Source organism: Diceros bicornis, chromosome 17, assembly GCF_020826845.1.
Source record: "Diceros bicornis minor isolate mBicDic1 chromosome 17, mDicBic1.mat.cur, whole genome shotgun sequence".
Lineage (NCBI taxonomy): Eukaryota > Metazoa > Chordata > Mammalia > Perissodactyla > Rhinocerotidae > Diceros > Diceros bicornis.
The window spans coordinates 51,115,121-51,140,734 of NC_080756.1; the positions used below are offsets into that span (position 1 = coordinate 51,115,121).

At 35.5% G+C, this 25,614-nt stretch overlaps 1 protein-coding gene across 1 annotated transcript; it reads left to right on the top strand.

The window, feature by feature from the left end:
• The first annotated feature begins 6,815 nt into the window (after positions 1 to 6,815).
• Positions 6,816 to 21,071, top strand: LOC131416332 (killer cell lectin-like receptor 2). The gene is made up of 7 exons (XM_058558800.1): positions 6,816 to 6,917; positions 8,328 to 8,444; positions 9,866 to 9,955; positions 10,902 to 11,141; positions 12,848 to 12,990; positions 14,462 to 14,568; positions 20,916 to 21,071. Exons 2-7 carry the CDS (start codon positions 8,330 to 8,332, stop codon positions 21,061 to 21,063), a joined length of 843 nt encoding a protein of 280 aa, XP_058414783.1. The 5' UTR covers positions 6,816 to 6,917; positions 8,328 to 8,329; the 3' UTR covers positions 21,064 to 21,071.
• The last annotated feature ends 4,543 nt before the right edge of the window (positions 21,072 to 25,614 follow it).

The window sequence follows — 25,614 nt, forward strand, 5'->3', positions numbered from 1 at the left end:
TGTATCCATTGATGTAAGTAGGGTGTTAAGGTCCCCTACTATTATTGTATTGTTGTTAATATCTCCTTATAGGTTTGTTAATATTTGCTTTGTATACTTTGGTGCTCTTGTGTTTGGTGCATATATATTTGTAAGTTTTATGTCTTCTTGATGGAGTGTCCCTTTTATTATTATTTATTTCCCTTCTTTGTATCTCATTACCTGTTTTATCTTGAAGTCTACTTTGTCTGATATAAGCATGGCAACACCTGCTTTCTTTTATCTGCCATTAGTTTGGAGTATCATCTTCCATCCCCTCACTCTCAGCCTATGTTTGTCTTCAGAGCTGAGATGTCTTTCCTAGAGGCAGCATATCGTTGTGTCTTGTTTTTAATCCATCCTGCCACTGTGTGTCTTTTGATTGGAGATTTAAATCTATTTACATTTGGAGTGATTATTGATATATGAGGGCTTAATGCTGTTATTTTATCTCTTGTTTTCCAATTCATCTGCATTTCCTGTGTTTATCGACCCCTGTGTTTCAGACTACCAATTCAGTTTGGTAGTTCTCTGTGAGGGTTTTCTTAGTTTTCTCTTTATTTATCATATGTGTCTCTGTTTTGATGATTTGTTTAGTGGTTACCATGAGGTTTGCATAAAAAATCTCATAGAAGAGATCGTCTATTTTCTGATAGCCTCTTATTTCTTTGGACTAAGCTGATTCCATTCCTTTCCTCTTCCCCCTCTAAGTTATTATTGCACAGTTGATTCCATCTTCTGTTGTGAATTTGTGGTTAAAATGATGAGATTATATTTATTTTTGGTGTTTTCCTTCTCTTTATTTTGTTGTTGATATTAAGTGTTTGCTAACCTGTTCTGATAGAGAGCTTCAATTGTTCTGGTTTTGTCTACTTATTTTTCTCCTTCATCAAGGCTTTGTATCCCTTTTCTATTTTTTTTTTTTCTGGTATGATGGCCTTCTTGAGCATTTCTTGTGGGAGGGTGGGTCTTGTGACAATGAAGTCTCTTAGCTTTTGTTTATCTGGAAAACGTTTTATTTCTCCATCATATCTGAACGATATTTTCACTGGATAGAGTATTCTCAGCAGAAAGATTTTGTCTTTGGAATTTTGAATATAGCATTCCACTGTCTCTTAGCCTGTAATTTTTCTGATAAGAAATCCACTGAAAGCCTGATAGGCAACCCTTTGTAAGTTACTTTCCTCTACCTTGCTGCTCTTAGTATTTTTTTTTTGGCATTGACTTTTGTGAACTTTGCTACTATATGCCTTGGAGAAGGTCTTTTTCCATTGATACTGTTAAGAGTTTTAATAGCTTCTTTCACTTGTATTTCCAGCTCTTTCCCCAGGTTTGGTTTGTTCTCAGCTTTTATTACTTTGAAAAAACTTTCTGCTCCATTTTCCTTCTCTTCTCCCTCTGGAATACCTATAGTCCTTATGGTGCCTTTCCTAATTGAGTTAGATATTTCTCAGAGAATTTCTTCATTTCTTTTTAGTCTTAATTCTTTTCTTCCTCCATCTGAAGCATTTCTATATTTCTTCCCTCCAGACTGCTTATTCTCTCCTCCATAATATCAACTCTGTTATTCAGGGAGTTCAGATTTTTCTTTATCTCATCCATTGTGTTTTTCATCTCAGAATTTCTAATTGGTGTTTCTTTTTAGTTTCAATCTCTTTTTTGAAGTTCCTGATTTCATTGAACTTTCTATCTGTATTTTCTTGTAACTTGTTGAGTATTTTTATGACAGCTCTTTTGATTTCTTTGTCATTTAGATTATAAATTTCTGTACCTTTGAGATTGATTTCTGGGTGCTTGCAATTTTCCTTCTATTCTGAGTATTAATATATTTTTTCCTACTTTTTTTGTGTGTGTGTGAGGAAGATCAGCCCTGAGCTAACATCTGTGCTAATCCTCCTCTTTTTGCTGAGGAAGACCAGCTTGGAGCTAACATCCATTGCCTAATCCTCCTCCTTTTTTTCCTCCAAAGCCCCCCAGTGGATAGCTGTACGTCATAGTTGCACATTATTTTTTCCTACTTTTTGATGGCATGAATCTGTGCCTCCACATAGTAATAGTGTCTGGTCACAGATTCCACCTGCTGCCACTGGGTGGGGGTCACGAGCTGTGTATTCTGAGCCCACAATGATCCCTGACTTGCTTGCTTACAGCTGCTGATTTTCTATTCTATACATGGGTGTTCTTGGGTGCTCTAGCTGACCAGCTGAGCTGGAGCATCAGGTGGGGGAGGGGCACTTTCTTTCACCTGTATGATCCTGGGCATGTTCACACTCTTCCCTCTCTATCCTGAGGTGCTGGCTTGATGAGGATACCCCCATAACAGCTTAGTCACCTATGTGTGGGGCTTTCTCATTGGCTGTGAGGGAACTCAGAGAGTGAAGGTGTTCTCCTTGAGAGCCACCTCTCCCCCCCTCCTCTCAGAGCTGTGTGCTCGGTCCTGTGCCCTGGGTCACTGCCAATGCCGGAGGGAGAGGCAATCTCCTTACCTCCTTCCATTTCCTCCAGAGGTCCAGCACCTCAATCTTCAAATGTATGGCTGCATGAGTCTCTCTGAAATCTTTTGTGTTGTGTAAATGTGCTCTGTTGGTGTATGAATGTCCATTTTGTTGTGTATTAGGGGGAGAGTCTAAAGGAAGAACTCACTCCACCATGATGCTGACATCACTCTCAAAATTCTTAATTATAGCCTTACATCACAGAACTATTTTCCCTTTCAACCTGTGAATAGACTTTATCCGTTAGTAGCACAGAGGCTGAATAGTAATCTGAAATAGTTTTTTTTGCCATTATTTTTTCATGCTTACTTATTTCCTGAAATGGTTCTCTCATTTAGTTACCTAGAAATTGGAGGAAGGGTGGTTACTGTCTGATTGACTGCTTGAGACTAGATGGGACAATATAGAGGATTTTAATTCTAGTGATTTAAAATAGCTATTATTGTAAAGAAAAGACGGATAAAATGATGTAATGAATTAGGGGAACAGGAAACCTCAAACAAGAGGTCTTTTAAGTTTTTACTCAAAAAGCCAGGAAATTTAATATCACTCAGTGGTGTAAAAGGTTAGGTATTACGACAAATAACCATGGAGGTAGGAACCTGCCCAGGTGAGGTTATACCTCACGATAGAGTGATGCAGACCATCTTTCCCTGGGAGCTGGTGGTTGTTCCGGACATCCTTTACTTCAGCTTAGGACAGGAAGAACAGCATGCTGCTGTGAAATGATAAGGCACTGAGGTTTGAAGTTGTGACTGGAAAGCCTGAAAGTGTGACTAGAAGCTGTGTGCTAAGCTTCTAGCTGACAAAGTTAATATTGTCAGGAAGGGATGGATGACATGTGTGGTTTCCCAAATGCAGAAAGGCTTTGCAGCAAGGCAGCCAGGAAATAAATACACGAATGCTTTATTTAGTCATATTGTGTATGTGTATGTGTGATTTGTAAAAAAATGAATTCAGAAGACAAAATTCAAGAGCATTCAAAACATTCTTCAAATTTCTCATGTTTCTGATTTATTAACAGTTGTTTGGATAGATGAAGTTTTGTGCTTCCAATTTTGTGCTTCACTGAACAAAAGGCCATGCCAGGAGTTTCAGTTAGTCCAGTCTAAAGTTATTGTTGCAATCTTCTGATGCTGGCTGTCTTCTCATTTAAGAAGATATTTTCCTTTCCAGAAATTCAAAGCTTAGTAATAAGAAGAAACTAGAGCTTTGAAGAAATAGCTACACAATTTGGCTTTACAATCATTAGTTTCATTAGGCCTCTTTCTAAAACTGAAAAATCCAGATTTTGTAGTCAATTTCTCTTAACTTTAACATGTTCATCAACTGTACATCTAGGCATCAGATCTCTTCTAAATGCTGCAGTTATAATAATGAACAAGACAGATGTACTCACCCTATGGAGTTTATACAGAGGAGAGACAACTACCTAAGTGTAAAAATGTGTTCTGCACCTGTCTAGCTTCCATCATGAGAACTGTCTACCCTCCACCAGATGTAGGGGTGTAAATAAAAACAAAACAAAACAAAAAAAAAGCTCAACATTACCAATATCTCCATGGGGAAGCCAGAGGCAAATAACAGGATCTGAGGTTACAGAATGGCTTTTCTAGAGAGGTAGTGTTGTGCTGCCACATGTTTCCCCGCTCCTAGATTAAATAATGTGCATCCCCTCCCCCAATACACACACACGCTTTCCTCCAAGCATCTGCACTCCACACCTGACGTGTTAGGATAGAGAACCTAGTTCAGTGTATCAGGATTTCTGGGTTGCAGTCCTGGCTCTTACACTATTTACAGTACCTTGGGAGAGAGAAAAAATGAACATTTACCTATTTTGAAGGCTAAGAAATGCTATCTGAAGTGATAATCTCATTGAATTATTCCAAGTCTGTGAAGTGAGTGATGTTCTTGTTGAACACATTCAAATTTTTACAGCTAGAAAGGATTTAAATCTTGGACCTCAAATAATAATATTTGACATTTAATGAGTGCCTACTATGTATGTTCCAGGTCTGGTTAGGCACTTTATATACCCTAATTCTTATTAAATATTATTATAAATTAATTTGATATTAATTTAAATATTATTAAAGTATTCTCGCTATTTTACTGTGGTGAATTCAAAGTTTAGAGAAGTGAAGTGCCTTGCCTCAAGTCACACATAGAAGCTAGGCTGGTATTTCAAGCCAGATCTGCCTGGTTCCAGAATTCATGCTTTGTGGCAGAGGTGTGTTGAAAATCCAGGCCTTTTCAATTCATAGTTCATTTGTGCTCTATGTATTCAGTCAGGCTTGATTTTAAACATGGGTCAAGAATTAACAATAATGTGTCCTTTGTCAAGTCAATTAACCTCTTAACGTTAATGTCTTCATTTGTGAAATGGAGAAAGTAATAAATAGCAGTCAGTGTTGAGAGGTTTCAATGTGGTTATACACACAGTAGGTCTTCCAATAAATGATGGCGTCTCTCTCTAACCTTTTGGCAACCATTATTCTTTCTCCCACCCCTACACCCTGTGTTCTCTCAGCAGAGCTTCGTTTATTTCTTCATTTTTGGCATTGGAACAGAATGCTGGGGCTCTTTCTCTGTTTTGAGATTGACAAAGCCAATCCAGGGTTAGAGAAAAGGGAAGAAAATGCCGAGCAGCAAGTATTCCTGAAGTGTCCAGACTACACCCATAAACTTTGCTTATATTACTGAAATAAATTAGTCGTTGGGACGTATTTCAATGGACTGCCTGCACGTGGTGACAAGTGGCAGACTTCAGTGGTGATTCAGAGATTGAGGACTGCATCGGGGGACAGAAGTAGGCCAGTTGAGGGCAAACAAGAGGCAGACAACTAGACTGGGTCCTAGTGGTCAGAAAACTCCATAGATCATGTCTGTAAAGTAGTTGGGAGGAGAAGTGGGGGCATAAGCAAACTGAAGAATGAGGAAGCCTTCTAAAGTGTGATGGTTTGGTTGTGGCTAGAGGTGGGTAAGAGAAGAAGAGAATAAGCAAGGAATTTAGTCAGAGCTGGTGAGATAGCGGTGGGTTTGTCTCTGCATAATCAATTTCCCCTTGTGTCCCACACCTCACTCCTCTTCCTCCACACTCCGTATTAACCACTATCACTTGATTTGAAGAGCAATTTAAATGGGCCTCATAGAGCAGTACGTCAGAAGATCGACAAGACCTGTATCAAACGAAAGTGAACTTCAATCAGTGATTTGAATGTACTCTGGCAGGGTCTGGCTCATAGAAACAGAGTTCTAGAAATGAATTTCTTTTAGCTGGAAAGTTGTAGGTCTTCATGATGTAAGATTCATACACAAAACTCAAGTAGAGCAATAATTCACCATTATCTCTTAGAAATCAATAGCGAACATTTTGATAGACAACTTAGTGGTGTATAAATGGGAAGAACTTTTCTGGAGGGCATTTGGTAATATGTATCAAAGTTCTTCATTGTATATACAGCTTAACCCCATAATTTCATGTTTAAAAAATTTTGTTAAGAAAATATTCAAAAGTACGGGTTAAATATTTTTTATACTAGCAAAAATTGGGAAACAACCTACATGTCCAACAATAGAAGATTACCTAAATAAATATGATATAATCCATATGGGTAATAACTACATATGGTGTTAAAATCACATTTTAAATAAATATTTTTTAAGTGAAGAAATTCTTATTGATAGAAAATAATAGATCAATAGATTGTGTATGGAATGACAGCAACTTTGCTAGTAAACCTAATGTGCAGATAAAAACCTAGAAGAATATACCCCAACATTTTTATAGCGGAATTATGGAGGTTTAAAATAATTTCTAAAATATGTTTATTTGTAATAAACACAAATGGGAAAAAGAGATAATATTTTTTTCCAACAGGAACATATAAGAGAAAGTTTCTAACAGGTTATTTAAGAAGTAAAAAGTCTAGTAATGATATTTCTTATGTATATGTATGTATATTTATACATATATATTTTAATCATTTGTTTTTACTATGAGTTTCTTTTAAGTATGCCGGATTTGTTAAAGATATTAGTTTTTGTTTTCTACAAAGCTGTGTTCCTTTATCTTCTTAGTCCTCAAATAGAGATTTTGAATATTATTTTGTGAAGAGTACCAAGTGGTTGTTTAGTGGAAATGGAGGAAGATATAGCTCATGACCATTTTTCCTTTCCCGTCAACCTCAGCTTTGATCATACAATTTCCTTTTGCCACTTTGGTCAAGAGGAGGGGCAGAAAATATTGAGTGGTGGTACCACTCAGAGACAATTCATTTCTGCCTTCCGTCTTGCAGCCTCTCAGGCACCCAGGAGATGCAGCATTGGAAAGGTCAACTTCTCCCATCTCGTTTTTGGGTCAGCTTCCTCCACCTGCATCACTGCATGGCACAGACACAGGTAACATCTGCTCTCATTCCTCCAGATCTTTGTATCTGAGTATACTATCAGTCCTACTTATAAAGGAAAGATTCTAGGAATATGACATTTTATTAAGGATAACTTGGCACAAATGTGGGATTGATGTGAGATCATTCTCTATTGATTGCTTTAGGGCTGCATTAACTGGGTAGGATGTGAAAACTGTAGTTCAGCATTCATGGAAGGTTATTTTCTTTTTTCAATATACTACGATTTTTGCTTTGTGTTATCTAAATTAAGAGGGATTTGTGGGCTTAATTACTCTTTATTTGATCTAATGATTTACATATTATCTTACTAATCTTAAAAGACTCTGTAATAGAAAAGATTCCTTTATGTTAGGAAATTAGAGAAAATGTGAATAATTAAGTTTAGAAAATTTTATAAATTAAAAAAACTTTTAAAAGAATACAGTTACGTGCACAATTTGTTTTCCACATTTCTTGTTTTATGGATATCATCTTTTCACACCGATTAATATAATCAGCAAGGTAAATTTTAAATATTTACTATTTATAAATTTCTGTTTATATTAATATTGATTAGTAGATTGAATCTTTTATGGATATTCACTAGTGACTGCCAACAGACAAATTTATTTTCACATAGGCTTCTCTGGCAACATCTTACACTAGAAGATTATTTCTAAAATTTTCATATGCATGAAATCATTTGGGATTAAAAATACAAGTGTCTAGGCACCAACCTAAGAGAATTCTATTCAGCACAATTTGCATGGGGCACAGGAATCTGGAATGTTAACCGGTCTGCAGCGTTAACCCTCAATAATTCTTTTGCAGATGGTGTATGGGATACACTTTGGGAAACACTCTGGTACAGTCATGTAGTTGAAAAGAATGCAAGAACTTTTTAATATTTATATGAAGATCTGAATGTGTATATTGTTTTTTAAGGCAAGATATTTATATTTTTTCAGAATTATGAAAATAGAATTTTTGTTTTTTGAATTGATAGTTTTAAAAGTGTCTCAGTAATTTGGGATGGTACCAATTCTGCCTAATATCTGTTTGTGCATGTTGAACATTTTGAGCTATATTGGCTGGATAAATAGGACCCAGCCTATTCAAACTATTGGTAGACTTTAAAAAATTCTTTCTGTATTTTCTCATAATTATGGCAGTAATCACTAGGAGTATATATGGTTTTATCAGAGATATTGAAAGGTTTTCCATTTCTTGAGTAAATCAAGCTGAGTCTACATGCTGTAGGCACTTACAGGAGTTACTAAACACACCCCCACACATATACAAATATACATGCCTCTTAATCGTGGTATGTTCCTATAGACTGACATTTTAATTTAGCTTTATACAGAAATTATCCTGTTGCAAAGTTTTACTGCAAAACATATTTCTCTTCTTACTCTAGACATGAGCAATCAGGAAGTGATTTATTCCTCCTTGAAAGTTCTTCAGTCTCCATCAGAGTCACAAAATAGATTAAGGCCTGGTGCTACTCAAAGGCCTGTGAAAACGGATGACAAAGGTATCTGTTTTAAGCATCTAGATTCACCTGTCTCTTATGGATTGTCAACCTTTAGACTTTTGAATAAAGTGTCCCTATCTGTGCTTCAGGTTTCAGATGGTAATATGAAATCCTAATTGTGTAGACTAGTAGAACAAATCTTTTTCTTTCAAAGTGTGTGAGAATAGAGAAATTAATGAATTCTTTTAAATTTGAGAGGCTAATAGAATGTTTTCATCCAAATTTGTTTAAGAGGAATTAATGAGGCCTTTAAAAGTAAAAGACAGACTAGACTCTCAAGAAAAGATTGCATCTTCTAGAGAAATAAAAGTCTTAAAGAATGAGAAATGAAAAATATGCATTAGAAACAATGTTTGTTTTCAGAAAAATTATATTTTAGATGTCTTAAATATTTATCAAAACTTGATGGCTGGGCCGGCCCCGTGGCTTAGCGGTTAAGTGCGGGCGCTCCACTATTGGCGGCCGGGGTTTGGATCCCGGGCACGCACCGACGCACCGCTTCTCTGGCCATGCTGAGGCCATGTCCCACATACAGCAACTAGAAGGCTGTGCAACTATGACATACAACTATCTACTGGGGCTTTGGGGAAAAAGAAAAAAAGAAGGAGGATTGGCAATAGATGTGTAGCTCAGAGCCGGTCTTCCTCAGCAAAAAGAGGAGGATTAGCACGGATGTTAGCTCAGGGATGATCTTCCTCACAAAAAAAAAGAAGAAGAAGAGACCCAGCTTTAAAACAAAAAAAACTTGATGGCAGCGAAGAAGCAAAAATATTCACATCAAAAGAAGCATTCTAATTTTTCTATCCTCTCTCCCCTCAAATATTGTCACAAACTCTAAACTGAGAATAACTGTTACTTGTTTAATTTAGTGACAGAGATACAACTTTCAGATACTGAGGACCTCAAAAGTATGAGGATAAATATAGCATTGACTAGAGAAAAAAGGAATTGATGAAAAAGAAAGGGAAGTTGATTTCTGGAAACTCCTTTATGGTTGAAACCCAATCACATTTGCGGCTTCAGAATATCCACTATTGGCCACCAATTTCTCAAGAATATCGACTGCTTTGTCCTTCCTCTTCATGATTAATTGCGATCACAGGAAGGAGTATGCATGTCAGTGCAGATTCTCATAAATGTGTGTTGTGTCTATTGTCATATGCGCTTTTGTAAGGGATGTACTTTGAAAATCCTATAGCACTGCTCTTGTGTGTAAGATTTCTACAATGGGTGTATGTCAGTCAGAAATCTGAAACTTTAAAATTGTAACTATGAGGTCATAAATTTAAATCAATTTGTATGATATATTTTTGTAAAATTTTTAGATAAGATTGTCTTTTTGTTACCAATGGTGTCCTAGGTTATGGTTAGTAGTGGCTAGGCTCTATTCCTAATGATTATTTTCTTCCTTCTTTATTTAGAGTTTTCAGTGCCCTGGCATCTCATTGCAGTGACTCTTGGGGTCTTCTGTTTACTTCTTTTGGTGACAGTCACAGTGTTGGGGACAAAGAGTGAGTAACAGAAATATATCTTTCAAGTCTGAGTAAGAGCAGCAACCACTAATTGTGCAGATATTAACCATGCTCTACAATTGTGCCTTGGCTGTAGTCAGGGAATATCCCAGGTGGCTCCTTTTTGGTGATTTTTCCTCAGACACATCAAAGTGTCATTTTCATTTTATTTACCTATTCCAATGACTGCATCTATAATGAGCTTTCTCATTCTGTATAATACTTGGTAACATTCCTTCTGATAAGGAGTTCCTAATTTTCTGCCTTCTGAGTTTAGATCATTGTGAATTTTAGACAGACGTTCTTTGAGAAACAACTATTCAAAAGAAATTATGACTTTCTCTTGATTTTATCTCAGTATACAATGAAGAAATGGTTTAGCAAAAAGAGTGATTTTATACATGGATGTTAGACGATCTTGACTTCATCCTTTGTTTTTTATTTGAATTCCTTGACATCTTTAGAGAAAATCACTAATATGACACACTCAGATAAAACTACACATTTGGATCTTCCTCTCTTTTCTCCTACTGATATTCCATCTACTCCAATAATAATGGTGCTATTTCTTCATGTTGTTAGTGGAGATTTTCACACTCAGAAAACGTGTTGTTAAATATTCATTGACTGGTTTTTACTTTAGTGCCTTTTTGTAAATGATGCGCTGTTAAAAAGAAACTAAAAGGAATGGTAAGGTGTTACCTTTATAATTTTATTCAGATACCTTATTTTATTTATTCTATGCTTAAGTTGCCAATAGTGAGAAATTTGATATTTCTATTTCTATGGTCAGGTTATGGAGGTGTTACTTTCTAAATGTCAAATTGCTAATTAAAGTAATGAAATGGGTTGGTTGTCAAAGTGAAACTTTTTTCTCTTGTATCAAATTCCAACATTTAAGCATTATGAGTACTTTTTTGTATTATATCTATGTTATTAATTTTAGTTTTGCAGTGCACTCAAGAAGAGCACCGACAGGAGGCAAGTCCACAAAATCTCAGTCAAAAGTGCCACAATATACAAAATGACAACTACTTAAAGGAGAAGCTTTTGAATAAGACGTTAGAATATGACATTCTCAAAAATGAAACCCTTCAGCAGAAAAAGGAACTGGATTCACTCTTTATAGAAAAAAAGAGATGTCATAGAAAACAGGAGAGCTTCTCAAAGTCTTTGCAAAATACAGGTATTTTGGAAACAGGAAGAAAACTTGAATGAAAGACTGCGTGTTTTTTCATTATTTTTCCCCCTCCAGAAGCTTTGAGGCCTAACAAACAGGCATATGGTATATGCTAGAGATCTGTGTCTACTGGACAACTGTAATTTTTGCCTGTTAGATGTAGTGGGTATTTGGGTTTACTTGTTTCAAACACAGGATTAAGATCCCAGAAGCCATGTTTGGAGTAGTAGACCCCTATGTTTCCAAAACTCAATGGCAGTTCTTGCATTCCTACTGTTCCCAGAAGGTGAAATACTATGTCAGATCCCCATCAAATTTGGAACATTTTGGAACTGTGGGCAAATTAGACACTCCCACTTTGTCGCTGACATGAAATATGGAGCCTATCAGTAAAAATATACTTAGGCTACAATGGGCACAAGGCCTTTTATTTGGATGCTGTTGTAAAGATAACTGCGTGTGTGTGTGTGTGTGTGTGTGTGTGTGTTTCCATTCTGCCTTGACTTCAGGTATTTGGTCTATTTGTGATCAATACACATTCTCTGCAGCACATCTGCAAGATTCACCAGTGTTGATGCTGTGCGACTCTGTGTGATGCTACCATTATAAACTACCAAGAGATAAGAATATGAAATCTCATACAACAAACTCTGTTATCATGCATAATGATGAAATGAACTGACCTGGTTAATCAACCAATAAATATTTGTTTAAGATTTAGAGTTTACAAAGAGATTTTTCATATTTAATATCATTTAGGTATCGTAGTTAGTAGAAATTTACTCTCTCTATAACTAGAGGGTCAATAATATTTTAAAAAATTCATATATTGTAAGATACATGCGGAGGAAAAAAACACAAAGAATAATGTTTATTTTATTTAGAAGGCATCCCAGAATCTTTTTTTTTTTTTGCATTTTATTTAGTATTTTTAAAAACAGATTTATTGAGGTATTATTATTATGCAAAGAACTGCACATATTTAATGTATACAATTTGATGCATTTACCCTTTGTATATATCTGTAAAACCATTCACAGTGTGGGTAATAGAATATCCATCCCCTCCAAACTTTCCTCATGTTCCTTTTGTTGTGCATGGTGAGAACACTTAAAATGAGATCTATACTTTTAACAAGTTTTTAAGTGCACAGTTCTGTATTGTTAACTGTAAGCACTATGTTGTACAACAGATCTCTAGAACTTATTCATCTTGTATAACTGAAACTATATACCCGTTGAACAACAACTCCTCATTCCCCCACCCCAGTCCCGGCAACCACCATTCTACTTACTGTTTCTCTGAGTTTGACTGAATCTTATATCTCATGTAATTGGAATCATGCAGTATTTCCTTCTGTGATTGGCTTATTTCACTTAGCATAATATCCTCAAGCTTTATCTATATTGTCTCATATGCCAGAATTTCCTTCTTTTTAAGGCTGAATGATATTCCATTGTATGTATATACCACATTTTCTCTATCCATTCATCCATCTATGGACATTTGTGTTATTTCCATATCTTTGTTATTGTGAATAATGCTGCAATGAATATGGGGGTGCAGATATCTCCTGGCATCCAGAATATTGATGAACATCATATTATCATTATTTATAGCTAAGAGTTTGTTTTTAGAGGACTGATAAATATATTCCTCTGCTTAACAGAATTCCAGATGACAAGAAGTTTGTTTCACCTTATATGTTGTAGGCAAACTCTATGAAGACCGCTGGTCCTGTTGTGGAGTAAATTGTTATTATTTTACCACTGAAGTTAAAACCTGGAAGGGATGTAAACAGACTTGCCAAAGTTACAATTTATCTCTTTTGAAGATAAATGATAAAGATGAACAGGTATCATGGTTTGTTACATTCACTTTTATTCTCTTGGACTCTGTCTCTCTTCCTTGGACCCAAGATATTGAGGATCGGGAGGGGTCCAGAAAGAGGGACCTTCAGTTATTCTTTGTGTTGTGTCTGTTGAATGAGTAAAAGTTGTATAATTAAGAGTCTCCCAGGTGACCCCTGCCTGCTAATAGGTGTATGATCTTGTTACTAAGCATTCAATATGTATTATCTATCATGATGACCAATATTATTTCTAAAATGGAAACCTCCTTGCAGGTGCAGGTTGCGTCTTTGCAATCACCTCCCTCTCTAAGGAGTCTATAGGAGACCTGCTCTCAGAGAAGTGTGCTTTTCCTTCAAAGAAGTACTTAACCTTTTGGTAAATTGCAGCCTGGAACCAGCAGTTATTTCTTCCTGTAAAGTGGCAACTAAGAACCCAGAGGCAATACAGTCTAGTAGTTTCTGTTAGGTATACAGGGGCCAGACTACCTGGGATAAAATCCAGTTTCTGTCTGGGTGACCTTGGGTAAATAACTTAACCTCTCTGGGTTGTGTAAATTACTTAACCTCTCAAGATGTGTAGCTTTCAAAAAGAATTATAAAAAGAGAAAATACAGTGGCAACAATTTCTAAACTATCTTTTTAATTTATTACCAGTAACAACGATCTACATACATAAAATGTGTTTTTATAGAGAACTGTTTGTAAAGATCAGCCTGAAACTTCTATTTATTATTTAGGAAAACAGCACAAAACTCATATGCAAATCTAATAGATGTTTTAAATCACAACATAAAAGAATTTAGGATATCAATTCATAAAATAACTTTTTATGTTTGTTACAGTAAAACAGTTAAATTTAAACCAATATTTTAAAATATATTCAATCACTTATTCAGAAGTTACATAATGTGTCACTTTGCTACACTACCTTTTTGGACAGTAAATATTTCGTAATACGGCCCTTTTTCCCTTCACCTCTTCCAACTACTGAACTACAGCCAGTCTTTTTCTTATGAGGCTGAAGGCTGAAGGCTCTCAGGCACATCTCCCCAGATACACTTGTTGTTTTAATAAATTTATTTTGAAGATAGCTGTTTTCACTTAAGAATACGTAATGATCATTTTTCTACATCCTTAAGTATTTTTCTGGAGCATGATTTTGAATGGTTTTATAAAGATCAAAAATTATTTAACCAATCTCCTATTCTGAGATATTTAGATTTTAAATTTTTGCATGTTTTAAGTAATCTGTGAAACTGACAGCCATTTTTAACATAAGTAAATAATCCTGGAGAAAATTACTTTGCAAAATGAAAATACAGGGTTTGAGGGGAGAGAAGGTTTTCTAGAAGGAGGGATGAAGGATGATGTAGCAGAGTAGTGGCCTTAGAAACAGTTGGGCCCTTTACCTGTCATTTTCATTCATCTGACAGGTGGGAATTTAGTCACATGATATGTTTTGTTTCCTTTATAGGCCTTCCTTCAACCCCAGACTTATGGAAATAGCTACTGGATTGGATTATCATATAATGCAGAGGAAAGGAAGTGGAAATGGATTGACGATGGCACATCTTCTGGAATGTAAGTCTCTGGAATGCATTCAAACTCTAATATTGGTGTTAGGGCTGGAAGGATTGTATCTAAAAAGAATCTTCTCTTATTATGCACAGCTTAACTCACTTTCAAGTAGCCATCACTGGTAAGAATAAGTAGAATGATTAGGAAAGTGTTTTAGGAAGCATACGTAAAAATAAAAGATGCATCCTACAGAGTTATTAATAATACTAAAATTATGATGCTAAACACATGCTCAGAAGTATGTGTTATGAGGTACACAAAATAAAATAAAATCATAAAGTGATATGAAATGATCAGACCATCCTGACTTAGCCAAAGTGATCCCTCCCACAACCTCAAATGAATATTTTGAGCATCCTAAGAATTCATTTTAAATGCCTTTACATTATTGGTTTATATTATTTATAAATATAAATATATGTGAGTAAACACACACACACACACGCATATACCTGCACTATGGTTCTTCTATTTTGAAGTGCAGTATTTTGTAACCTCTTGGGTTTACATTTAGTTATAATCTGCTGTTAAACTGTTCAATGATTTTTTAAAAATCTGAACTATGTATTATATTATTTATTTCTAGAAATTCTGTTTTACGTTTCCAAATCTTTCTAGTTACTCATATTTTCAAGCTGTCCTTTATTTCTTGAAAGATACTAAATGTTCTTATTGTATATTGGGCATCTGAAAATTCTTAGATATGAAGTTTTGTGGGTCCACTCTATTGTTTCTGCTGGCTTTTATTCATGATGCCATTTTCTTTGTAGTGTTGAGTGATTTTTTTTCTCATTTTTGAGCTGCTGTGGAAATTAGTCAAAGATGGAGATGAAGATGGCTTCGTCAAGAAAGAATTTGCTTTTGTTGGATGCCTTGGGGCACTATGAGTCAGGGCCACTGTTTTTATTATTATCATTTTTATTGAGGTCATAGTAGTTTATAACAGTGTGCAATTTCCGTTGTACTGTATTATTTATCCATCACCATATATATGTGCCCGTTTATCCCTTATGCCCACACCCAACCCCATCCCCTCTGGTAACCCCTAGTCTATTCTCTTTGTCCATGTGTTTGTTTATCTTCCACATATGAGTGAAATCATATGGTGTTTGTCATTCTCTGTCTGGTTTATTTTGCTTAACATAATACGCACAAAGGCCATGCATGTTGCTGCAAAGGGGGCGATTTTGTTATTTTTCTTCTTTTTTGAGGAAGATTAGCCCTGAGCTAACATCTGTTGCCAATCCTCCTGTTGTTTGCTGAGGAAGATTGGCCCTGGGCTAACATCTGTGCACATCTTCCTGAGCTTTATGTGGGACGCTGCCACAGCATGGCTTGATAAGCGGTGCATAGACTCGCATGGGAGATCAAAAGCAGTTAACCTGCGGCCAACAAAGCCGAGTGAGTGAACTTAACTGCTATGCCACTGGGCTGGCGCCATGATTTTGTCTGTTTTTATGGTTGAGCAGTGTTCCATCGTGCATATATACCACATCTTCTTTATCCATTCATCAGTCAATGGGCACTTGTGTTGCTTCCATGTCTTGGCTACAGTGAATAATGCTGCAATGAACATAGGGGTGCATAAGTCTCTTGGAATTCTTGATTTCAAGTTCTTTGGATAAATCCCCAGTAGTGGGATCACTGGTACGTATGGTATTACTATTTTTAATTTTTTGAGAAATCTCCATACTGTTTTCCACAGTGGATGTACCAGTTTGCAAACCCACCAGCAGTATATGAGGGTTCCCTCTTCTCCACATCCTATCCAACATTTGCTATTTTTTTCTTGGTAGTTATAGCCATTCTAAGAGGTGTAAAGAGATATCTCAATGTCATTTTCATTAGCATTTCCCTGATGATTAGTGATGTTGAACATCTTTTCATGTGCCTATTGGCCATCTGTATATCTTCTTTGGGAAAATGTCGGTTCATATCCTCTGCCCATTTTTTGATTGAGTTGTTGGTTTTTTTGTTGTTGAGTTGTGTAACTTTATAAATTTTGGAGATTAACTTCTTGTCAGATATATGATTTGCGAATATTTTCTCCCAGCTGGTGGGCTGTCTTTTCATTTTAGTCCTGGTTTCCTTTGCCTTGCAGAAGCTCTTTAGTCTGATGAAGTTCCATTTATTTACTTTTTCTTTTGTTGCCCTTGTCTGTGTAGATATGGGATTTGAAAAGATCCTTCTAAGACTTATATCAAAGAGTGTAATGCCTATATTTTCTTCTCGGAGTTTTATAGTTTCACATCTTACCTTCAATTCTTTAATCCATTTTGAGTTAATTTTTTATGTATGGAAAAAGATAATGGTCTACTTTCATCTTTTGCTTGTGGCTGTCCAGTTTTCCCATCACCAGTTGTTGAAGAGACTTTCCTTTCTCCATTGTATATTCTTGGCTTCTCTCTCGAAGATTAGCTGTCTGTAGATGTGTGGTTTCATTTCTGGGCTTCCAATTCTATTCCACTGACTTGTGTGTCTGTTTTTGTGCGAGTACCATGCTGTTTTGATTACTATACCTTTGTAGCATAGTTTTAATTCAGGGATTGTGATGCCTCCAGCTTTGTTCTTTTTTCTCAGGATTGCTTTAGATTTTGGGAGTCTTTTGTTGGCTCATATGAATTTTAGGATTTTTGTTCTATTTCCATGGAGAATGTTATAGAAACTCTGATTAGGATTGCATTGAATCTGTAGATTGCTTTAGGTAGTGTGGACATTATAACTATGTTTATTCTACCAATCTATGTGCATGGAATACCTTTCCATTTCTTTATATCATCATCAAGTTCTTTCAATAACGTCTTATAGTGGTTTTTATACCTCATTTTGTTACTGTGGTGTATCACATTGGTTGATTTGCAGGTGTTGAACCATCCCTGCATACCTGATATAAATCCCACTTGAACATAGTATATCATACTTTTAAGGTATTGCTGTATTTAGTTTGAAAATATTTTTTAGGGATTTTTGCATCTATGTTCGTCAGCGATATTGGCCTGTAATTTTCCTTCTTTCTGTTATCTCTGTCTGACTTTTGGATCAGGATGATTTTGGCCTTCTAAAATGTGTTGGGAAGTGTTCCATCTTTTATTTTTTAGAATAGGTTGAGAATGATAGGCATTAAATCTTCTTTGAATTTTTGGTGGAATTCACCAGAGAAGCTGTCTGGTCCTGGACTTTTACATTTTGGGAGGATTTTGATTACTGTTTCAGTGTCTTAACTTGTGATTGGTCTATTCAGATTCTCTATTTCTTCTTGATTCACTTATGGGAGGTATGAGTCTATGAATTTATCCATTTCTTCTAGATTGTCCAATTTGTTGGCATATAGTTTTTCATAGTGTTGTCTTATAATCCTTAGGTATTTTTGCGGTATTTGTTTAATTTCTCCTCTTTCACTTCTAATATTACTTACTTGAGTCTTCATACTTGTTTTCTTAGTGAGTCCAGGTAAGGATTTTTCAATTTTGATTATCTTCTCAAAGAACCAGCTCTTAATTTCTTTGATCATTACTACTGTTTTTGTTTTTTTTGTTTCCTTTCCATTTTGTTTATTTCTGCTCTAATTTTTATTATTTCCCTTCTTCTTCCTACATTGGGCTTTGTTTTTTCATCTTTTTCCAGTTATGTGAGGTGCAGTTTAAGATTGTTTATTTGAGATTTTTCTTGCTTGTTAGGGTGGGCTTGGATTGCTATGAATTTCTCTCTTAGGATCTCTTCTGTTGCATCCCATATGAGTTGGTGTGATATATTTTCATTTTCATTTGTCTCCAGATATTTTTAAATTTCTCTTTTTATTTCTTCAATGATTCATTGGTTGTTCAGTATCATGATTTTTAGTCTCTACATCTTTGTCACTTTCTCAGCTTTTTTCTTGTAGTTCATTTCTAGTTTCCAACATTATGGTCAGAAAACATGCTCAATGTGATGTCAATCTTCTTCTTTATTGAGGGTTGCCTTGTTTCCCAACACATGGTCTATCTTTGAGAATGTTCATGTGCACTTGAGAAGAATGTGCATTCTGCTGTTTTTGGATGGGATGTTCTATATATATCTATTAAGTCTGTCTAGTCTAGTTTTTCATTGAATTCCACTATGTCTTTGTTGACTTTCTGTCTGTATGATGTATCCATTAATGTAAGTGGGGTGTTAAGTTCCCCTACTATTGTTGTGTTCCTATTAATGTCTCCTTTTAGGTCTGTTAAAAGTTGCTTTATGTATGTTAGTGCTCCTGTGTAAGGTGCATATATATTTGTAAGACTGATGTCCTCTTTTTGGAGTGCCCCTAGGTTGCTGCAGTTGGGAGAGGGAGAGGATATCCCTTTCCCTCCTTCCACTGCCTCCTGAAAGTTTCAGCACCTCCACCTTCAGGTGTATGGCTGCGTGGGTCTCTCAGACATTTATACTGTTATGTGAATGTCCTCTGCTAGTTTATGAATATCCTTTTCATTGTATCTTAGGGAAGAGAGTCTAAGGGAAGAGCTCACTTTGCCATGATGCTGACATCACCCATTTTCTAAGGCTGCTTATAATTCCTCATATGAGCCCTGCATCATGTGTAGGTCTGGGTTGCAAACCTACAAAAGATGTCATACAGAAAATTACCTTAATGTGACCATAGCCTGTAAGTACACTTTCAGGCAAACAATCTCAGACATCATAGAACAGAAAGGTTCATGGGCCAAACAAATACACTTAAATTGCACAGTTAATTAAATCAATTTAAACCACATTGCACTATTCCAGGGGAAGGAAATGGAATAGCTCTCAGACTTGGATGGGATGCGATAGGTTGTCACACTTAGGATAAGTTGCAAGTGGGTGAAAGGATCACCTGAATCCTAGGTTACGCAATCTTCATATGGCCTGCCTCTCTCTGCTGCATAACCCTTTCCTGATGATGGTGTGGTTTCTAGGACCAGACTTGAGGTTTGAGTAAAAGGGCCCAAAGGTTCTTGTGCCCAGCATACATATTTTCTCTACTGGGGAGGTGCAGGAGCATGTAAGCCTGACCACAGCTGCAGTGTTCTAATAAACCTTATGAGCAGCTATGAATTTTATTTGAGTTTCTTAGGCAGAAGGCCAGAAATAGTGTCACCAATGGGTGAGGACATGGAGACCTCATGAATGTTGAGTATCCATGTGCGTCATGTATATTTGGAGTATTATATTTAGTGTCTACTTGGTTCTTTCATCCTTTCCTATGTTTACCATTCATATGCTCTACTTTCTATATCTATAGGTAACATGTCTCAGAGGTTACCAACTAACTTATACATACTTCATACATCCTTTGTGTTCTGCCTATGACTTACAAGCTACTCAGATTCATTTATCTTTCTTGTTTGTTTCTCTTCATTCCTATAGCAGATTTGAATATTCTTAAATAATACAGCAAATGCAAATTATATGAGAGATGGTTTAATCTTTTGAAGTCTTAGGTAGGATTATTCTTTTTCTCTTCTGCCTAAGTGCAATGCTCAAAGACAGTTCTTGGGTGGTTTATTCTGAAGATATATTCCTTTGGGGTCTCAACTCTTTATGGCTTGTCTTCTATTTAGAATCTTGGGTGGAATTCATTATTCAGCCTGCTACATCAATGAAGGGACAAACTGGCTTCAGAGTTTCAATTACCCTTCCATGTTCCCACTTTTTCTTAACCCTCGGCCTGAGTATGAATTTGTTTCTTTCCAGTTCATAAATTTGTTGAAGCACATTTAAATTTTTCTTTATTCATCATTTTACTGTTTCAACAGTAAGATAATTCTGGTATCTAATCCACCACTTTGCTGAAGCAAAAGTCTTGCTTTTAGATATCTTTCAAGGGATAGTCATGAAACAATAATTATAATTATTAATATAATAATAATTATTAGCTATGGGGTGGGAAGGGAAAGAAACAAAACAAATGAAAACCTCAGTTAAATAACCTCATCTCTGGCTATATTCCAATTCTGCTTTTTCTCTTTAAGGTATATGCACATGACACCTAGTTATCTCTGTCACAGAAATTAAGTTCTTCTTCTTTTTCATCTCTCACTTTTACTGAAAAAAATTAACATAATAAAGCAATTTTGCTATATATCATGATCCCTCAGAACTGCTGCAAGGTAATTTTGACTTCTGACCAAAAATTCCCAGTGTGGAATAAGATGGATGATTGTGGGTGTGATCAAGAGGCTGTTATTCTATTTAACAGGCTAGAGCAAAGGAAAGCCTTTTAGTGATGAAGTCGTGATTAACATGTCCATATTCCAGATCTTTAGGCAACAAACTTAAAAAGATGATGATTTATGTTATTGTAAGCTTCATAATTCAACAGTGGACCATATGTGTTTTCTGTTCTACAGTAATTCTCCAATAATGAGTTTGCCTCCTGGGAGAGAAGAATGTGCTTTTTTAAGCTCAGCAAGAATAGAAAATACTTATTGCTCTACACCTTATAATTGTATCTGTGAGAAGAGAATTGATTGTGTTTCCACTGCCTGCTTCAAATAGACACAGAAGAAAAGGTGACATGGAATTTTGTCATTTTGTTTTTTTGTTTCCAGGGATAATTTGTGATTATTTACAAATTAATGTTTTTGACAGCAGGACTTATTCCACTGTGGACAAAGAGATGAGCTGGAAGAGGAAGAAAATGCTCTTTTGGGCTGTGATTTAAGAGATCAGATGCCGGCTGTCTTCTTGGGGAAGAGGGGAAGATTTTGTTTTTGGAAATCAGTTACTCCTCTCTTTAATGGCCCTGAGAAAGTCTCTCTTCTTCATTCCCTGAACTACCCACAAAGCCAGTCAGAGAACTCTGGATCTGTTCCTTACCCATAGGGTAAATCATTTCCATAGCCTTAGGCTTAAGGAGATAACACTATTAAGAACTAAAAAATAGGTATACTTACCATTCCCCATCTAGATGCTTACTTCTCATTTAATTTTTTTTTTATTTTGTTATGATTTCAGACTTATTGAAAAGTTGAAACAATAGTACCAGGAACGCTCATATAAACTTTACCCATAGTTACCATTTGTTTATATTTTGCTTTAGCTGCGCTTTACAGTTCTCCCTCTCTCTCTCCATACTGATCCCTTTGATAATAAATTTGGAATATTATGTCCCTTTGTCTAAATATTTTACAAGAACAAGGACTTTGTCTTGTATAACAATAGTACAATTATCAAAATCAATAAATTTAGCATTTCTACAGTACTGTGATTTATCTACAATCGTATTCAAATTTTGTCATCTGTCCTCACAAGGTCATTTATAGGTGATTTTCCTCCATGTTCAGGATCATGCAATACATTTAGTTGTGATGTCACTTTAGTCTCCTTTAATCTGGGACAGTTCTTCGGGACTTTTTGTCTTTCTTGACCTTAACATTTAAAAATCAACTTTAGATTTATACTTTCATGCAGTAAAATGCATCAACTTTAAATCATGAGATCAATGGGTTTTTAACAAATGTATACACTTCTCAAACACCATAAAATCAAGACACATAACATTTTCATCTCCTCCAAAAGTTCTTTTCTGCCCCTCTCCACCCATCTGGCCCCAGGCTACCAGTGATATGCTTTCTGTCACTATAAATAAGTGTTGCCTATTGTAGAATTTCATACATCACGTGCTCTTTTGTATCTGGCTTCTTTTTGCTCAGCATGTTTTTGAAATTAATTCATGTTCTTTTGTGTATCATTAGTTAATTTTTTTCTTACTAAGTTGTATTCCATTGTATGGATATACCATAATTTGTTCATCCACCTATGGACATTTGATGTGTTTCCAGTTTTTGGCTATTATGAATAAACCTACCATGAACACTTATGTGCCAGTCTCTGTGTGGACATGTGTTTCCATTTCTTTTTATTAAATACCTAGGAATTTGATTGTTGAATCTTATGGTAAGTGCATGTTTACTTTTATAAGAAATTTCTAGTTTGTTTTCCAATGTGGTTGCATCATTTTCTTCTCCCAGTAGCAACATATGAGAGTTCCAGTAGCCTCATATGATTGCCAAGACTTGATATTCTCAGTCATTTTAATTTTAGCCACTATGGTGGATGTGTAATGGTATCTCATTGTGGTTTTTAATTTGCATTTCCCTGAAGACTAATGACATTGAGCTTCTTTTTAGTGTTTATTGGTCATTTGTATATATTCTGTTCAGCCAAGTGTCTGTTCAATCATTTGCCCATTGAACTGTCCTATGTTTTTAAAAATTGGGTTTGTCTGTCTTATTATAGAGTTGTAACAGTTCTTTATATAACTTGGGTACAAATCCCTTGTTAGATATATGTTCTCTCAGTCTATGTCTTCCCTTTCCATTTTCTTTTTTTTTTTTTTGTGAGGAAGATCAGCCCTGAGCTAACATCCATGCCAATTCTCCTCTTTTTGCTGAGGAAGACTGGCCCTGGGCTAACATCCGTGCCCATCTTCCTCTACTTTTTTATATGAGACACCGCCACAGATGGCCTGACAAGCAGTGCGTCGGTGCGTGCCTGTGATCTGAACCGGGGCTGCCAGCAGTGGAGTGCGCACACTTAACCGCTACTCCACGGGGCCGGCCCCCACTTTCCATTTTCTTAATGATGTCTTTCAAGAAGCAGAAATTTTAAAATTTTGATGAAGCATACTTTATCATTTTTTTCTTTGTTTTTTGTACCTTTTATGTCCTATCTAGGAAATCTTTGTCTGCATCAAGATCATAGAGACTTTTCTCCTATGTTTTCTTCTAGAAGTTTTATAGTTTTAACTTACATGTTTAGCCTATACCCATTTCAAATTAATTTTTCGGTATTAGAAAAGGTTTGAGGCTTACTATTATTTCATATAGATATCCAGTTTTTTTGCATTATTTGTTGAAAAGACTTCAGTATCCTCCATTCAATTACTTTGGTGACTTTGTAGAAAATTAATGGACCATATCTGTGTGGGTTTCTTTTTGGATTCTCTATTTTGTCTCAGTGATCTCTATGCATGTTCTTGCAGTGATACTGTACTGTGTCCATTACGTAGCTGTATAGTGAGCCTTGGAGTCAGATGTGCTAATCCTCCAAATTTGTTCTTTTTCAACTGTATATTGGCTATTCTGAGATTTTGTATTTTCTCAACATTTCTTCAAAAATACTTGATGAGATTTTGCCTGGGACAGCAGTGAATCTGTAGATTAATTTGGGAGAATTGCTATCTTAGCAATTTTGAGTGTTAGCGTTCATGAATATGATTTCTCTCTCTCCATTTAGTTAGGTCTTCTTAAATTTCTCTCAGCAATATGATACATTTCAGGATATAGGTCTCATATGTATTTTGTTAAATTTTTATTTTTGATTCTATTACAAATGGCATTTAACATTTTATCAAATTATTTGTTATTAGTTTATAGAAATGAAATTGTTTTTTGTAAATTAACCTCATGTTCTCTCACCTTGCTAAATTTACTTATTTCCTGTAGATTGTTTTTTTCCTTTTGTATTCTCAGAATTTTTCTTTTCTATGTACATAATCATGTCCTAGGAGTATATAGAGTTTTATTTATCCTTTTCTTTCATTTTTTCTCTTGCTTTATTGTACTGGTTAGGACCTCTGTATGGGGAGGAGTGATGATAGTAGGCATCCTTGCCTTTTTCCTGTCTTACAAAGAGAAGTGTTTAGTCTTTTACCATGATGTATGAGGTCAGCTGCAGGTTTTTTGTAGATCCTCTTTATGGTGTTGAGGAAACTGCCTTCTATTATTGATTGAGACTTTCATCATGAATGGGAGTTGATTTTTGTTATATGATTTTTTGCATCTATTGAGATGATTATATAGATTTTCTCTGTTAGTCACTTAATACGATAGATTCCTTTGATTGGTTTCAATGTTAAACACAACTTACACTTCTTGGATAAATGCCACTTGGTCATGCTGTATTTATCTTACTTTTGCATATATTGCTAGATTTTCTTGGGTAATATTTTGTTAAGGAATTTTTTCTTTATATTCATAACGGATATTGGTCTGTTATTTTCTTTTTTAAAATGTCTTTTTATGGTTATGGTGTTGGAGAAATACAGGTCTTATATAGTCATCTGGCATTTTTTTAATATCTATCTCTTTTGGGGTGATAGGATTTATATTTTCATTCCTTAAATGTTTGATCAAATTTACTAGTGAAATAATCTAGGTCTGAAATTTTCTTTGGGAGAAGATATTCAATTAGGAATACCATTTCTTTAATAGACTTAGGGCTATTTAGACCTTTTGTTTCTTGTCAATTTTGATAATTTTTATCTTTCAGGACATTTGTCCATTTTGTTTAAATTGTCAAATTTATTGACATATTATTTTCCAAGTTATATTAGTTTCCTAGGGCTGCAGTAACAAAAGACCACAAATGTGATGGCTTAAAACAACCGAAATGTATTCCCTCACTGTTCTGGAAGACAGAAGTCCAATACCAAGGTGTCAGTATGCTTCCTCTGAGACTGTGTGGAAACTTCCCTTGCCTCTTCCTGGCTTCTGGTGGTGGCTGTCCATCCTTGCCATTACTTGGCTTGGAGCTGCATTCATCAATTTCTGCCTCTGTCATCACATGGTATTTTTACCTGTGTCTCTGTCTTTACATGCCGTTTCTACTTCTTATGAGGACATTAGTCCTACTGTATTAGGGACCACTCTAATGGCCTCATCCTAAGTTGATTACATTTACAAGGCCCCTATCTCCAAATAAGGTCACAGTCATAGGTGCCAGGGTTAGGACTTAAACGTATCTTTTGGGAAGACACAATTCAACCCATAACAATAATATTTCCTTATTATCTGTTTACTGTTTGTAGAACCTGTAATCATGGCCTTTCTTTTATGATATTGTTCATACTTCTAATCTTGTGTTTTTGTGTTTTTCTTTCTTGATCAGTCTAGCTAGAGCTTTATATCAATTTTATTGATCTTGGTGATCAACCAGCTTTTTGTTTCCTTGATTTTTTTTATGTTTGTCCATTTCCCATCTTATTTATTTCATCTTTTTTCTTTATGATTTCCTCTCTTCTACTTATTATAACTGATTTTATTC